The 18,014-nt window shown below is 47.8% G+C and overlaps 1 protein-coding gene across 2 annotated transcripts in view; it reads left to right on the forward strand.

The window, feature by feature from the left end:
* The window catches only part of AHCTF1 (AT-hook containing transcription factor 1), a 564,884-nt gene that overhangs the window by 343,744 nt on the left and 203,126 nt on the right, over positions 1–18,014 (forward strand). For both annotated transcript variants that reach the window (XM_029593945.1, XM_029593946.1), the window contains exon 24: positions 6,195–6,342. In XM_029593945.1, coding sequence (XP_029449805.1) covers positions 6,195–6,342 — 148 coding nt within the window. The remainder of the gene's footprint in view (positions 1–6,194; positions 6,343–18,014) is intronic.

Consider the following 18,014-nt stretch of genomic DNA (forward strand, 5'->3'; position numbering starts at 1 on the left):
ATCCCTTCCTGCGATCCCGAATCCACTTTAACCTACTCCTACCGCGTCCTAAAATCCCCGGCCAACCCCTTCCGCACGCGGCATGTATATTGCATGCAAACGAGCGAATTAGCTATTCCCTAGCATCCCGTAACCCGCGCCCCGACTATCGCTATCTTTCCCTGCCGTTTTGTCGCGCGTTTAACCTGCTAACTTACCGCCTACCCTTACCCCTGCGATAGAGGCAGGGGTAAGGGTAGGCGGCAAGCTTTCCCCCAGCCCCCGCTCACCTGCCCCGGCTGCGATCATGGGTGCCGGTCTCCGGGGCAGCCCCAGTCCTCTCCCCTCCTCCCGAAGCGCAAAAAAAAAAAAAAAAAAACCGAAAAAAACTTAAAAGCAAAAAGTAAGTCGCTTCACTGTCAGTCTCTTCTTCCCTCCTCCCGGAGCAAGGCTGCTTTTCGCGCCCTGCTCCAGGAGGAGGGGAGAAGAGACACTGACAGCGGCGAAGCAACTTACTTTTTGCATCCCCGATCGGAGCTCTCCTGCCTCCCGCTGGCGACTTACTTTTTTTGCAGCCGTCCGGCCATCTGGAAGAAGGTATCGTGGCTCCCCTGCCTCCTCCTGCCTCCCGGGGAAGATGGATGCCAGCACGGGGGAAAGCGGCCCCTGTGCATGCAATTGGCTGCTCAAGACGTGACGTCACATGCCGTGACGCCAAACGTCGTGACGTCACGTCTTGAGCAGCCAATTGCATGCACAGGGGCTGCTTTCCCCCGTGCTGGCATCCATCTTCCCCGGGAGGCCACGATACCTTCTTCCAGATGGCCGGACGGCTGCAAAAAAAGTAAGTCGCCAGCGGGGAGGCAAGAGAGCTCCGATCGGGGGTTGCAAAAAGTAAGTTGCTTCGCCGCTGTCAGTCTCTTCTCCCCTCCTCCCGGAGCAGGGCGCGAAAAGCAGCCTTGCTCCGGGAGGAGGGAAGAAGAGACTGACAGTGAAGCGACTTACTTTTTGCTTTTAAGTTGTTTTCGCTTTTTTTTTTGCGCTTCGGGAGGAGGGGAGAGGACTGGGGCTGCCCCAGAGACCGGCACCCATGATCGCGGCCGGGGCAGGTGACCGGGAGCTGGGGGAAAGCGGCGAAGCGACTTACTTTTTGTTTTTACGTTTTTTTCACTTTTTTTTTTTTTTTTTTGCTTCGGGAGGAGGGGAGAGGTATCTGTCATTTCAAATGACATTTGAAATGACAGATACCAGCGTGGCGTGAAGTGTTAGGCCCGCGCACCCAGGATACTGTATAGGCGCTCTATCCAGTAAAATGGGTTGCGCGGGCCTAAGGCTTCACGGACCCTTCTTAGATGCGGTTTTCATTTGCATAAAATTACTGTTCAGGATCGAGCGGTAGGTGAGCTGCACTGTGCGTGCGGCAACCGCGGGTGCCCTGGGCACTAACGCAGCTCTTCCTACCGCTCGGTACTGGATAGACCTGTGTGTGAGTAGATTGATAAGCACTTTAAATCCTGATCAAGTCAGCTTCCTGGATTGTTTTTCTTGCTTACCTAGAGTAATACCAACAAAATATTTATTTTCCCCTGATATGTTCCCCATTTTGTTGCTTTGTTTTGATCATCACCTCAATTAGGCTTTCAGCTAGAGTTGCTGCTGTCCTTCAGGGTGTTTATGGTAATATGCCTGTTGAAGGGATGTACAGGCAATAAAGGTGTTTGCCATGACAGAAGCCAGTGTCTGCTTGTGAGGCCACAGCAGGGATGACTCAGGGCAATCTGCTGCCTGAGAGGAGGGATGAGATGTGCCAGGCTCCCCTCCCCCCCACCCCCCCCAAAAGGCATGTGCAGGTCAAATCACTGAGAGGCCAAGTGGAGGCAATGGTTCCCCCTTGGAGTCTAGCCCTTTCGGTGATTTGAAATATTGGGGAAGTGGGGAGACAGGGGCCAGGACTCCCAAAGGCATGGCAGATAGTGTCAGTGATAATATTTCTAGGAAGATGGTAACTCCACCACACTCCCTGGAATGCTAACATCTGTTTCCCATCTTTTCCCAGCATCTGCTCTCTGGGGAAGTGGGAGACAGGTGAATACTAAAGGTCTGTGTATAGTGGACTTTCTCAGGGCTGGTGCCAAGGGTATTAGGTTCACACACATGTACACACATGTACACTGACGTACACATGACGGGACTTGTCTTTTTTCCTCCCAGGGTGTGGCCTGACGCTGATCCTGCTCCTTCCAGCCGCAGCAATTTCACCATCTACTTTCCACCTATGTAACAAAACTCCCTCTTTTGGGCCCATGCAGGAAGAAGAATAAAATACAAGAAGTCACAATCATTTTTTTGTTCCCACTGCATTACCACCCCCAAAACTGTGGTTATCTAGGCATCTGCCCAGTGGTTTCATTGCCCTGCACATACTCCTTTCACGCCCCTCCACCTCGTGTTGTTCCTTCTCTATTTCCCACAGTTCCCCCTCTCTTCTTCTTAATCCCTTTTTCCTCACATCCCCTTCCCTTTCCTCCTACACCTCCCCCTTCCCTTTCCTTCCATTGCCCCTTTCTTTTCACACCTCTTTCTTTTCCTATTATCTCCTAACCCTTCTAGCTCACCCCTTCTTTTATTTCACACTCACTTATCCTTTCTCTCCCTTTCTCTCACTTACCTCTTCCTTCATACCCTGCCCTCTGGGTCATCTTAAACCTTGCAGGCATGTCCCCATTTGTGCTGCTGCAGAGTCCTCTTCCTGCCCGCAGAGAGTAGAAACCCCACGGGCATGTCATTTGGCAACGTTGCATCTGCTGGGCTCTTTCTGCCGTGGGTATAATGTATTATTTCCTAGCGTGTAGCAGATGGACTCGGGACCAATGAGGTATAGTGTGCTCCTGATAGCAGTTGAGACTGATCAGATTTCAATCTGATATTAGCCCTAGTACATTTACCCCTGCAGGATATCATGCTCCTCAGTATTTTCCATCTCCATAGCAGTTCAGGACTCTATGCACGTTCGCTTAGTGTTAGAGTATTCTAACCAAAGAAATCCAAAACAGGAAGAAATCTTACCTCTACAGACGAGCCCCGCTCTCCTGCGGTGATACCTATGGGTCCCTCCCCCAGTTGAGAATTCCTGAGGTGATTTCCACGATCCCTCAGAGGTAAGCCTCGGTCCGGCAGCCAGTTCCAGGCGTGGACTCAGCCCCCAACATCGGGCACGGCTGAGAGGCAGCGGGTGCAACTTCGAGCGCGGCGGTGAAGGTACTTATCCCTATCCCCCCCGCAGCCAGAGACCACCCGGAACGAGACCGTGAAATGCCGAGACAAGGTAAGGTAGAAAACTTCCTAAATGTCTCTGGTCTCCGAGGCTCGAAGAGTTGCACAGATCGCCAGCCGGCGTCAGTGCCACCAGGTTGATCAGCCTTTTCTGGACTAGACCCCGGTCCAATACGAGGGTCCTTCCACGTGGAGACCCTTCGAGGTGGTCGCCATATTGCTTACGTGGTCGCCACCGCCCTGTCTGCCGATTCAATCCATGCGCACAGAGGCGAGCCGTGCGCACAAAATCTCTTGTGCATACACCAGCGCGCACAGCCACACGCTTTACTATGCCGGGCGCATAAGTAAACTCCATGCGCACAGCGGCGCATGCATCTTCTTGAGTGCTCGTTCGACCTACACGCACAAATTAGGCGCACCCGGCGCGCACAACTAAGCCTCCTGGCGTAGTCTTTAAAGCACAAACCGGAGGTTTCTGCAATCCTATGCGCACAAGCAATGGCACAACCGGACAAGAAGCTCAAGGCTCAGGGCCTCTGTAGTATTTATTTTGCATAGTATTCCTTTTATGATTTGTTGGTGAGGGTGTGATATTGAGAGAGGTAAGCTTTGTATTTTTTTGTAGATTCATCTTTTGGGTGTTTTCTCCATTGTTTTTCCTGTTTTCTTAGATTTTGTTTTGCCTTTCTTAGGTCTTCATTATACCAGGGATTATTATTGGTGGTGTTCCTTGTTGGTTGTTTTTATCTGTATTGGGCTGTATTCATCTGCTTCCAAGCAGGTCTTAAAGTTATTCAGCTAACTTAGCCGGATGTACCTGATATTTGGCTAAGCTAGCCAGATAATGGGACTGCTCCCCGAAAGGCTCCGAGAACGTCTATAATTTAGCCAGATATAAAAGGGACAAATAACATATCTGGCTATAACTTAGGGGGATAAGAGGCTGAATACACCATATGTCATTTAGACAGTTAACTTATGAGTTATCCATCTAAATGGCTTTTGAATATCTACTCCCTATCTTTAATCTGTACTGCATAGGATCAGCCTGATAGAAAAGCGATCCATTTAACAACTTTCCCCTGTGAGTTAGTCTTGGGTTTTGTTTGGCGGGAATCGGTGAACGTCAGGCCCTAGTGACTTATCTGGCCTAAAGTTTTTTATAATAGGATGGTTCTGTGCACTCATCCTATATTCCTGTGTAAGGTCGTGTCAATTCCATCTTAATCAGTCAATTGTTTTCCAAGATTTTTCATAAGCCAAATATCCATAAAGGTAAGCAAGACTTTCGCAGTTTGGATTGCAAAAAACAAAAAGCTTTCTATGTGGACAGATTTGAAACCCTTAAAACCGTTTTTTCTTTTCACTAAATGGACCTAGCATTGCCATAGTCAAGCACACACACTATCTAATTGGATAGCAGATTGCATGTCCTGTTATTCCCAGGTGCATTTGACTCTCAAAAGGCATGTCAAGGTGACATAGTTTTAGAGCCATTGCCTATAGTCAATGGCTCACCTAAGTTTGATCTTCATGGTTGCAACATGGAGTTGAGTCCACACATATAAATCCCATTACAGTTTGGAAAAGGGTTCCTGATGCAACAGTAGGTTTTGTAAATCTGCAAGATCTCTTTGAGGATTAGAATCCAACTCTGTAGTGCCTAGGGTCCATTTTTATTATTTTTAGGGTGTCTTCTGTAAAGAAAATAACAAAAAGGCTTGTTGCTACAAAAACATGTTTGCACATTGGCATTACTCTTCTGTTTAATTCCCATTTTTATTTGATGACAATCTGTAGCTACAGATTTCCATGTGTGTAGACCAGGGATGGCAAACTGCAGTGCTCAAGTGCCACAAACAGGCCAGGTTTTCAGGATATCCACAATGAATATGCATGAGAGAGATTTGCATGCATTAAAGACAGTGCACGCAAATCTTTCTCATGCATATTCATTGTAGATATCCTGAAAATCTGGCCTGTTTTTGGCACTTGAGGACTGGAGTTTGCCATCCCTGGTGTAGATTATCCTGCTTAACCTCAAACAGGCAGATTCAGTAAAACTCTCAGGAGTGCGGGCGAGTGCACACTCTCCTCTGCGCGCGATTCAGTATTTAAATGAGGGCCCGCGGTAAAAAGAGGCACTAGGGACACTGGTGCGTCCCTAGCGCCTCTTTTTGGACAGGAGCGGCGGCTGTCAGCGAGTTTGACCGACGCTCAATTTTGCCGGCGTCTGTTCTCAAACCCGCTGACAGCCACGGGTTCGGAAACCGGACGCCGGCAAAATTGAGCATCCGGTTTTCAAGCCCCGGGCTGATTTTAAATTATTTTTTTAAATTAATTTTTACTTTGGGACCTCCGAATTAATATCGCCGTGATATTAAGTCGGAGGGTGTACAGAAAAGCAGTTTTTACTGCTTTTCTGTACATTTTCCCGGTGCCGGCAGAAATTAAAATGTGCAGCTTAGCTGCACATTTTACTTAGTGAATCGTGCGGGAATAACTAATAGGGCCATCAACATGCATTTGCATGTTGGGGGCGCTATTAGTTTCGGGGGGGGGGAGGTTGGACGCGCGTTTTCGACGCACTATTACCCCTTACTGAATAAGGGGTAAAGCTAGCGCGTCGAAAACGCGCGTCCAAAAGCACACTGTACTGTATCGGCCTGAAAGAAAGCAAAATTGCTTACCTGGAGTAGGTATTCTCAGAGGACAACAGGATGCCAGGCCACGCAAACCTACCTGCCACCTCTAAGATTTAGGATTTTATACTTTTGATCTTTAGTGTTGAAAAATGGAAACTGAATTATTTCAAATATATTAAATGTCGTTAGTGTCTTACCATTGCTCAGGCTTTTAAAATATTTTTGAATAAAGATGCCTACTTTGTAAAAGTGTAATTTAATAAGCTTCTGACACTTTCTTGTTATGTTCTTTAGAATGATCGCGATCCCCGTTTGCGCGAGAGAATGATTGCAAGAAATTCTATGTTGGACCAATATGGGAAGGTTCTACCTAGAGTGCAGAGAAAACTAGCAGCTGGCAGGGTCAAGCCATACAATTTGTCAACGTCCATTCTAAGAGAAGGTAAACTTTCTTGTAATCTGATTGCAGTTGTCATTCAGTCATTCTTGTACATTTTCTATTGCAGACAGATATACGACAAACTCTCAACAGTTTTGTTGACCTTGTCAACTTGTTATACAGTAAATAGGGATCACACTATAAAGTACTAATGTTTTGAATTAGCTGATCATTATAGGATTTCTTTTTCACTATACAGTATTGATATAGAACTAAGCCAATAGATGGTCTCTTCTCTAATGCAGAACAATCTTCCTCCAGTCAGAGGCTGGTTTAAAGCATTGTGGTGATCTTAGTATTGTGAAAATTACAGATGCTTCATTATGAGAACATAGGTTCTGAATGATTCTTATAGTGGTATAAGCATTTTGTATAGTTTGTATCAGACAGAGTAACTCATGTTCCTGACCCATACAAGCCACTGTTTTCCAGTAACAAATGTCACTTATATTACCCAGGGCCCCCTGTCTCCTATGATGCTGTGGGAATAGTTGCAAAATCAAGCTCTTCCTGCAGTTTTAGCCAGTTTCTATAAAACAGGCACAGGAGACCAGGGGCTGAGCTGGATCTGGGAAATGAAGCAGTAGTGCAATAAACTGCCTCCCCATGCCAACTCCAAACCCCTCTGCAGATTGGGCGGCAGGCGGAGGAGAGCCCTGGCAGCACATCAGGCTGTCTTTTTTTTTTTTTTTTTCTTCTTTTAATGCTTCCTGGAGCTCAACTGATGCTTTGACCTGTGAAGATGCACAGCATTATGATTCAAAGCAGTAGCTGAGCCTGGGCAGCAGAGGAAGAAGACGCAGCCTGATGTGCTACCACTGCTCTCCTCCTCCTGCTGCTCAATCTGTATGAGGGGGCGGGGGTAGAACCAAGAAGAAGTGGCACATACTCTTCAGCGAGCTGTGTCTCCCCTCCCCTTAAGATCAGCCGCAGGAGAAGATCACTGCTTAGCAGCCAGAGCTTTAGCCTGGCTGTCTTTTCCTTTCCTTTTTAATTTTTTTTTATAACTTTATTGATGGCTTGCTGGGAGCAATTTACAACACAACCTGCAGAAAAAATTAACTTGGTTCTTTTTTCCCCCAAATGTGAGGACAGAAGGGGAGGGGAATAGGGAGCGAGAGGGGATCTGAGTGGTTCTGGAGAGGAGGAGTATAAATGAGGGATGCAAACAGGGGGATTGGAGGGGGGGAGGAAGTGAGCGAAGGAATCTGAGGAATGCAGGGGGACTAGTGAATGAAGTGTGCTCTAATGTAGATTGAAGGGGTGTCTTTGGAGAGAGTGGCGCTGAGAGGAATGGAGAGGGAGTGGGAATATGAGTGAGAATCAATGTCTGAGTGGTTTGAGTGTATCATTCCTTTCTCTTCTAGATCCGCCTCCCCAGATCCCCTTTCTCTTTTCTCCTTCTCGATCCTCCTCAATCCATTTCCCTCTCCTTCCTCTGTGTGTCTGACCTCCTCCATCCCTTATCCCTGTAACTCTCCTGCCTAAGATCCCTTCTTAGCAGGAGAGTTACAGGGATAAGGGATGGAGGAGGTCTTCCGAGTTTTCAGAGGGCAAGCAGTATGGTAGTCCTTACAGATGGGTGACATCAAATTGGAGCCCTTATTTCAAAGTTTCTAGAACTTTGACTAGGCACACTGAGCATATCCAGTATACCCTATACCACGTGTCCACGTGGGATTCCTCTCCAGTCTCTCTCTTTCCGTGGAGCTGTAAGCTTCACAGTGTGAGTGAGCTCACTTTTGGCTGTTTTTAGCCTTGTGGTAAACTTTCCTTTTCTCACGTTTTTTGTGGGGTTTTTTCGTGTTATTCAGTCACCGGGTCCTTCTAGGTGCCTTCCTATAGTGTTCCTACTTGGGGCCTTCGGCGGTTCTGGTAAGTTCCCTGTACGTACCAGGATCAGTCCAGATTGCTGGGTTATGCCTCCTGTCCAGCAGATGGAGTCAGAGAAAAGCTGAAAAGCACCCCCTAGATATACTGGTGTGTCACCTGCAATCCCTCAGTATATCTCTGACTCCAGCAGATTGAGAGAGCATAACCTGCGGTCCTGATCTTTTCTAAATTTGAGTTTGGTTATTCAGGTTTGACTTTTTGCTGACCTTTGACTAGATCAATTTTTTTTGTTTGAGGTAGTTAGATCAGCGGATAGGTTTGGTTTCTGACCTTTCTTTTCACATGCGCTGGGCAAAGTTCTGATGCTTGGCAGGGCAGTTCCCTAAGGCCTAATTCCCGGAGATAGTGATCCCTTGGGACCAGGGGGAGTATTCACCGGTGGGCCGGTCACTCTCCCCCCCTGTTTGTATATTCCAGGGGTGTTTCACCTCTGAAGGGGGCTTAACTATCACAGGAAAGAAGCGGGGATCAGATTTTGCTTTTAAAATAAATAAATAAAAAGGCATACAGTAAGTCCTGTTGGTGGCAGGCTGTTTGATGGCTTCGTTGGCCCCGGCCTGCCATGCTAGGGTCCCGGGACTCCGGAGGGGGTGGCCTGGTCACCCGGCGCGTTTTTATTTTACCTCAGTCACAGCTCTGCTGTTTTTGCGCGCAGCTTCGGGCTGCTATGCCGTGTGCCTTGGCCTGCACGGCCTGTGGGGAGACACGCGAAACGCGGAGAGTGCCGTCGGCTCACAGGCAAAGGCCACTTTGAAGGATTTAACTCTCAAGACAGTATTTCTAGTGGCTATTTCTTCAGCGCGTCGCGTTTCGAAACTTCAGGCATTGTCATGCAGGGAGCTGTTTTTGTGTATATCTGAGTCCGGGGTGTCCCTGCACACGGTACCTTCTTTCTTGCCTAAGGTGGTTTCGGCCTTTCACGTCAATCAGGCGGTTGAATTGCCTGCCTTCTCTGAGGAGGATACCTGCTCTACTCAAGGTCGGGATCTGAGGAATTTGGATGTCCGTCGGGCACTTCTGCGGTACTTGGAGTTGACTAATGATTTTCGACGGTCGGATCATCTATTTGTTTTGTGGAATGGCCCCAAGAAGGGTCTTCAGTCTTCCAAGACTACTGTCGCCCGCTGGTTGAAAAGCGCGATTGCTTCCGCATACATTGGGTGCGGACAGCCTGTACCGGATGGGCTTAAGGCTCACTCTCTTCGTTCTCAGGCGGCATCATGGGCTGAAAGTCAATTTGTGTCTCCCCAAGAGATTTGCAGGGCGGCCACTTGGAAGTCCTTGCACACACTTGCTCGACATTATTGGTTAGATATCCGTGATCCGTCGGCGGATTCTTTTGGTAGAACATAAGAACATAAGAAAATGCCATACTGGGTCAGACCAAGGGTCCATCAAGCCCAGCATCCTGTTTCCAACAGTGGCCAATCCAGGCCATAAGAACCTGGCAAGTACCCAAAAACTGTCTATTCCATGTTACCATTGCTAATGGAAGTGGCTATTCTCTAAGGGCCGGATTTTATAAATTAGCGCGATCGCGTACCTTTGTTCGCACACCAGGCGCGAACAAGAGTACGCGGGATTTTAATAGATACACGCGTATCCATTAAAATCCGGGGTCGGCGCGCACAAGGCTGCCCAAAATCGGCAGCCTGCGCGTGCCGAGCCGCGCAGCCTGCCTCCATTTCCCCCACCCCCCCGGCCCTATCTTAACCCCCCCTTACCTTTGTCGGTAAAGTTACGCCTGCTGGAACTTTGCGCGCGCCGGCCGGCTGCCCCGCTCCGAGTTCCGGTCCCGGGGGCTGGTCCAGAGGCCGCGGCCACGCCCCCGGAATGCCCCCGGGCCGAAAACATGCCCCGCAGCGCCGCCCCCAAAATGCCACATCACGCTGACACGCCCCCAAAACGCTGCGTCGCTGCCGGCACGCCCCCGACATGCCCCCTGACAGGCCCCTCCATGCATGCCCCGGAATTTACGCGTGTCCCGGGGCTTGCGCGCGCCGCCGAGCCTATGCAAAATAGGCTCGGGGCGCGCAGAGGGGGTTTGGGTAGGTTTTCGGGGGGTACGCGCGTATCCTACGCGCGTACCCCTTTGACAATCTACCCGTAAGTGAACTTAATAGCAGGTAATGGACTTCTCCTCCAAGAACTTATCCAATCCTTTTTTAAACACAGCTATACTAACTGCACTAACCACATCCTCTGGCAACAAATTCCAGAGTTTAATTGTGTGTTGAGTAAAAAAGAACTTTCTACGATTAGTTTTAAATGTGCCCCATGCTAACTTCATGGAGTGCCCCCTAGTCTTTCTACTATCTGAAAGAGTAAATAACCGATTCACATCTACCCGTTCTAGACATCTCATGATTTTAAACACCTCTATCATATCTCCCCTCAGCCGTCTCTTCTCCAAGCTGAAAAGTCCTAACCTCTTTAGTCTTTCCTCATAGGGGAGCTGTTCCATTCCCCTTATCATTTTGGTAGCCCTTCTCTGTACCTTCTCCATCGTAATTATATCTTTTTTGAGATGCGGCGACCAGAATTGTACACAGTATTCAAGGTGCGGTCTCACCATGGAGCGATAGAGGCATTATGACATTTTCCATTTTTTTTCACCATTCCCTTTCTAATAATTCCCAACATTTTGTTTGCTTTTTTGACTGCCGCAGCACACTGAACCGACGATTTCAATGTGTTATCCACTATGACGCCTAGATCTTTCTTGGGTTGTAGCACCTAATATGGAACCTAACATTGTGTAACTATAGCTTGGGTTGTTTTTCCCTATATGCATCACCTTGCACTTATCCACATTAAATTTCATCTGCCATTTGGATGCCCGATTTTCCAGTCTCACAAGGTCTTCCTGCAGTTTATCACAATCTGCTTGTGATTTAACTGCTCTGAACAATTTTGTGTCATCTGCAAATTTGATTCTCACTCATCGTATTTCTTTCCAGATCATTTATAAATATATTGAAAAGTAAGGGTCCCAATACAGATCCCTGAGGCACTCCACTGTCCACTCCCTTCCACTGAGAAAATTGTCCATTTAATCCTACTCTCGGTTTCCTGTCTTTTAGCCAGTTTGCAATCCACGAAAGGACATCGCCACCTATCCCATGACTTTTTACTTTTCCTAGAAGCCTCTCATGAGGAACTTTGTCAAACGCCTTCTGAAAATCCAAGTATACTACATCTACCGGTTCACCTTTATCCACATGTTTATTAACTCCTTCAAAAAAGTGAAGCAGATTTGTGAGGCAAGACTTGCCCTGGGTAAAGCCATGCTGACTTTGTTCCATTAAACCATGTCTTTCTATATGTTCTGTGATTTTGATGTTTAAACACTTTCCACTATTTTTCCTGGCACTGAAGTCAGGCTAACCGGTCTGTAGTTTCCCGGATCGCCCCTAGAGCCCTTTTTAAATATTGGGGTTACATTTGCTATCCTCCAGTCTTCAGGTACAATGGATGATTTTAATGATAGGTTACAAATTTTTACTAATAGGTCTGAAATTTCATTTTTTAGTTCCTTCAGAACTCTGGGGTGTATACCATCCGGTCCAGGTGATTTACTACTCTTCAGTTTGTCAATCAGGTCTACCACATCTTTTAGGTTCACCGTGATTTGATTCAGTCCATCTGAATCATTACCCATGAAAACCTCCTCCATGACGGGTATCTCCCCAACATCCTCTTCAGTAAACACCGAAGCAAAGAAATCATGTAATCTTTCCGCGATGGCCTTATCTTCTCTAAGTGCCCCTTTAACCCCTCGATCATCTAACGGTCCAACTGACACCCACACAGGCTTTCTGATGCGGATATATTTTAAAAAGTTTTTACTGTGAGTTTTTGCCTCTACAGCCAACTTCTTTTCAAATTCTCTCTTAGCCTGTCTTATCAATGTCTTACATTTAACTTGCTAACGGTTATGCTTTATCCAATTTTCTTCTGTTGGATCCTTCTTCCAATTTTTGAATGAAGATCTTTTGGCTAAAATAGCTTCTTTCACCTCCCCTTTTAACCATGCCGGTAATCGTTTTGCCTTCTTTCCACCTTTCTTAATGTGTGGAATACATCTGGACTGTGCTTCTAGAATGGTATTTTTTTTAACAATGATCATGCCTCTTGGACATTTTTTACTTTTGTAGCTGCTCCTTTCAGTTTTTTTCTAACAATTTTTCTCATTTTATCAAAGTTTCCCTTTTGAAAGTTTAGCACGAGAGCCTTGGATTTGCACACTGTTCCTCTTCCAGTCATTAAATCAAATTTGATCATATTATGATCACTATTGTCAAGCGGCTCCACCACCGTTCCCTCTCTCACCAAGTCTTGTGCTCCACTGAGAATTAGATCTAAAATTGCTCCCTCTCTCGTCGGTTCCTGAACCAATTGCTCCATAAAGCTATGATTTATTCCATCCAGGAACGTTATCTCTCTAGTGTGTCCCGATGATACATTTACCCAGTCAATATTGGGGTAATTGAAGTCTCCCATTATTACTGCACTACCAATTTGGTTAGCTTCCCTAATTTCTCTTAGCATTTCACTGTCCGTCTCACCATCTTGACCAGGTGGACAGTAATATACCCCTATCACTATAGTCTTCCCCGACAGACAAGGGATTTCTACCCATAAAGATTCAATTTTGTATTTAGTCTCATGCAGGATGTTTATCCTGTTGGACTCTATGCCATCCCAGACATAAAGCGCCACACCTCCTCCCAGGTGCTCCTCTGTCATTACGCCATAATTTGTACCCCAGTATAGCACTGTCCCATTGGTTATCCTCTTTCCACCATGTCTCTGAGATGCCAATTAAGTCTGTCATTCACTGCTATACATTCTAATTCTCCCATCTTACTTCTTAGACTTCTGGCATTAGCATACAAACGTTTCAAAGTTTGTTTTTTGTTTGTATTTTCATTCTGCTTTTTAATTGAGAGGGATAAGTTAAAAATTTTTTAGCTCAGGTGAGTTTTTAGTTACAGGCACTTGGACTATTTTTCTAATTATTGGAACCTCACTGTTGGGATGCCCTAATTCTAATGCATCATTAGTATCCTTTGAAGATACCTCTCTCCGAACCATGCGCTGCTGAGCGACTGTCTGCTTTCCCCTTTGTTCTAGTTTAAAAGCTGCTCTATCTCCTTTTTAAAGGTTAGCGCCAGCAGTCTGTTTCCACCCTGGTTAAGGTGGAGCCCATCACTTCGGAAGAGACTCCCCCTTCCCCAAAAGGTTCCCCAGTTCGTAACAAAACTGAATTCCTCTTCCTTGCACCATCGTCTCATCCACGCATTGAGACTCCGGAGCTCTGCCTGCCTCTGGTGACCTGCGCGTGGCACAGGGAGCATTTCAGAGAATGCTACCCTGGAGGTTCTGGATTTAAGCTTTCTACATAAGAGCCTAAATTTGGCTTCCAGAACCTACCTCCCAACATTTTGCTATGTCGTTGGTGCCCACATGTACCACGACAGCCGGCTCCTCCCCAGCACTGTCTAAAATCCTATCTAGGTGATGCGTGAGGTCTGCCACCTTCGCACCAGGTAGGCATATTACCAGGAGATCCTCACGCCCACCAGCCACCCAGGTATCTATATTCCTAATAATCGAATCACCTAACCCTTCCCTCCTGGGCAGTAGGCCTTGGGGAGATAGCCTCAGTGCGAAAGGACAACGCATCACCTGGAGAGCAGGTCCTTGCTACAGGATCCTTTCCTGCTGCACCTGGTTGGTGCTCTCCCATCATGAGACCTTCTTCCTCCAAGGCAGCACCAGGGCTGCCAGTCTGAAATTGGGGCTTGACTACTATGTCCCTGAAGGTCTCATCTATATACCTCTCTGTCTTCCTCAGCTCCTCCAGGTCTGCCACTCTAGCCTCCGGAGATCGGACTCGTTCTCTGAGAGCCAGGAGCTCTTTGCATCGCATGCACATGTACAACTTCTCACTGGTGGGTAAAAAATCATGCATGTGACACTCTGTGCAAAAGCCTGGGAAGCTCCCCTCTTGCTGCTGGACTGCTGCCTTCATCTCAATTTTGATCAGTTCCTAGTTAAGTTTTAGGTTGCTATGGGAGTAGGAATGTGTCTAACGTCCTTTAAATGTATTAGTGAATTCACTCTGTGTCTGGTAGGCACTTTGATTCGAGCGGGACTCTCTGGGTCCCACCCCATTTAAGGCGGCTCGGGTACGTCCCAGTAGTCTGGACTGATCCTGGTAAGTACAGGGAAAGGAAAATTAGTTTCTTACCTGATAATTTTCGTTTCTGTAGTACCTAGGATCAGTCCAGACGCCCGCGCAAGTCTGTTTGCTACTGGAGAGTCTGCTCGTATTTCTTTCTGTTCCTTTGTCTCCTTACAGTTCCTGCAGCTGCAGAGATTCGGAATACGTGTTGATGCGTAGTTTGAGGCAAGTTATACAGGGTTTTCTATTTTCATATAGGGAGACAAGTTTGTTTGTGTTTTCAGAGCACTAGGTCTACTTGATCTAGTCATTGGTTGAGTTAAAGGAGTTTACTATTCAGCAGGAGTGGATGTTTCTATGATTAATTCTGCTTTGATATTCTTTGTACTGAGGGATTGCAGGTGACACACCAGTATATCTAGGGGTGCTTTTCAGCTTTTCTCTGACTCCATCTGCTGGACGGGAGGCATAACCCAGCAGTCTGGACTGATCCTAGGTACTACAGGAACGAAAATTATCGGTAAGAAACTAATTTTCCTTTTCCTTTTGCAGTCGATTCCCCATGGCGGGTGGTGGCTTAGTGCCTGCCAGGCATCGACACCTGTCACCATTGTTTTCGGTTTGTGCCCCTTTTGTTTTGTCTGACATGGCCACGTCTAGTTTTTGGCAATGCACCCAGTGCCTGAGGACCAAGTCCATCACTGATCTGCATGATATATGTGTTCTCTGCCTAGGGACATGGCAGGATGTCCGGGGTTGCCGCTTAAGCACCCAGATGACCCTGAAGGGATGTCTGCTTCAACTGGAGAAGATGAATCAGCTCTTCGTGTCGAAGAAGTCAGTCATCTGCATCGAAGGACCAAGAAAACGCACTGATGGACATTGAGCCGTCGACAGCATGGCCATCGGTGGATAGGAGCACCAGAGATGGACTACCATCGTTCTCCTCCAGGCTGAGGAAGTCTGGTTCCTTGTCTTTGGCCTTGGCACCAAAGAACTGGGCCGAGCATCGAGGGAAGCCAAAGAAGCATTGGCACCAGTCCCTGTCGATGCAACAGTGCCGGGCACGGGGATGCACCAGCTCATGTCATGTCATGCCCCCAAAATGACACCGCAATGAGGAGTGCCAGTACTTCATAGGTGCCAGAGGTCTGTGACTGTCTCCACTGGTCCTGATGCCAGTCACCAAGCCATCTCGTGAGTCTGAAGAAGATCTGGCCACCCCTTCTTCCTTCTGTTCGGTGTTGGCATCGACAATGTTTGAGGAGGAACTGGAGTGCTGAGTCCAGCTAGTGGTGGACTAGGCGCTGCAGTGCTTTGGTCCTGTGGCACCAAAGGTACTGGACCCAGTGTTGCCTGTCCTCGTACCGCTACTGGAGAAACTCAACGTGCTCATTAGTGCGTTATCGACCTAGATGGTGTCTATTCCTAGGATAGCATCGCTGCCTGGTGGGGCAGCAAGGCCTCCCCCTACCAATATGGTGGTGGTTGCCAGTTCCGACGAGGAGGAAGCTCCACTGGGGCCAGCAGCAATGTCAATGCTTGATGTGCCCCATCCAGTTTGACTGGTGCCTGCATCTCTGGATGAAGGCCGAGCAGCTAGGGCCCCATCCCCTGTAGCTTCCAGTGAGGACAATGACTCCTGGGGGGGATGCTTCAGAGATCTCCTCCGAGGTCTCTGAGGGTTTTTCACCAGACCCTACTCCTCTAGAGGAACGAAGGAAGTCTCCACCTGAGGACTTGACCTTTGAACGGTTTGTGAGGGTGATGGCGGAAGCCATCCCATTTCAGTTGTTAACGGAGGAGAATGCCAGACACAAAATGCTTGAGGTCCTCCAGTTCGTGGAGCTTCCTTAGGAGATTGTGACAGTCTCAGTGCACATGATCCTTAAGGAGCTGCTACTGAGGATTTGGGAATACCCCCTTGGGAGTGCCTCCCATTAATATGAAGCCGGATGGGGTCTACCTCATCCAGAAGGCTGCTGGATTCGATAAGCATCAGCTGGCCTACCAGTCAGTCGTGGTTGAATCCGCCCTCGAGAGCCAAGCATTCTCTGACCCATTCCTTTGCACCTCTGAGGAAGGACCACAGAGCGATGGACGCTCTTGGGAGGAAAATGATTCAAGGTGCCATACTCAGTTGCCAGCATTGCTGCTTACCAGATCTACATGAGCCAGTACTCAAGGGACATCTGGAAGCAGGTGCAGAAGATGGCTGAGCTGCTGCCTCAACAGCATCAGGACACCCTCATGTCGCTGGTGCATAACGTCCTGGAGTGTGGAAAACACTAGGTTCAAGCGACCTGAGATATTTTGAAATGGCATCGAGAATCACAGTGGAAATCGGCACCCACAGAATGGCATGTCTGTGGGCCTCGAATTTCCGACCAGGGGTGCAGGAACAAGTCACCAACGTGCCATGTACTGGGGAAAATTTATTCGGCAATAGAATGAGGGACACCATGGCCCAACTTCAGGACCACCAGGAAACCCTCTAACAACTCTCTGCCAACACTCCGGACTTGTCGTCTTCTAGGAGACTGGCGAGATAGGGACCAAGCAAGACTTTCTTTCACCAAAGGAAGTACTATCCTCAGCCCCCTTGCTCCTATCCACAGCATCAGGGCTCCTGCAGCCAACCCAGGCTGCAGAGAGCCCCCAAGCCCCAGCTGGTGCCTTACTCATATCCAGGGATGAGGTTTTGACTGGGTTGTGGGGAGCATAGGTCAGACGCCCGTACCTGGGAAGGCGGACCTTCTGGTCGGGGGGCAAGCTGCAGTTTCTTTGCAAATCAGTAGCCCAGTGGGCTCTTTCCATCATCCATCAAGGGTATCAATTGAACCTATTGGGAGTCCCACCAAATTGCCCTTTGTGCCCATTTGGGGGCCAGTAGCACATAAGGAAGGTACTACTAGTGGAGCTCTCCTCCCTCTTAATGGCCAGGGTGGTTGAGCCCATACCACCAGGGCAAAGAGGATGGGGATTCTCCTCCAGGTACATCCAATTCCAAAGAGAACTGGAGGTTTCCATCTCATCTTAGACCTAAGGGCTTTGATCAATTTTGTAAAAAATGAAAAGCTCAAGATGGTTTCCCTGGGCACCTTAATTCCCCTTTTGCAGACAAGGGGACTGGCTATGCTCCCTCGATCTAAAGGTCGCATACCCTTCAATCCCCCAATGTTACTCAACTTTATCGTTGAAACTCTTTGTTAAATCTCTATTGTTACTCTCCTAATTTTCCTGCCCTGTAAACCGTTGTTATGGCAAAACTGAATATGCGGTATACAAAACATGTTATAAATAAATAAAAACATCAAAATCTTCCCCTGTCCCAGGAAGTATCTGAGATTTGTGGTGAGAAAACAGCACTTTCTGTACCGGGTGTTGCCATTTGGGTTAGTGTCAGCTCCATGAGTCTTCACAAAATGTCTGGCCGCGGTGGCTGCATACCTCCGCAGGCTGGGTGTGCATGTTTTCCCTTATCTGGACGATTAGCTGGTCAAGAGCACATCTCAAGTAGGGGCCGCCAGGAGTCACTAGGGTTTGTTGTCAACTACCCAAATCCCATCTCAGCCCATCACTTCAATTGGAC

The sequence above is a fragment of the Rhinatrema bivittatum genome, chromosome 3 (assembly GCF_901001135.1).
Source record: "Rhinatrema bivittatum chromosome 3, aRhiBiv1.1, whole genome shotgun sequence".
NCBI classification, from domain to species: Eukaryota; Metazoa; Chordata; class Amphibia; order Gymnophiona; family Rhinatrematidae; genus Rhinatrema; species Rhinatrema bivittatum.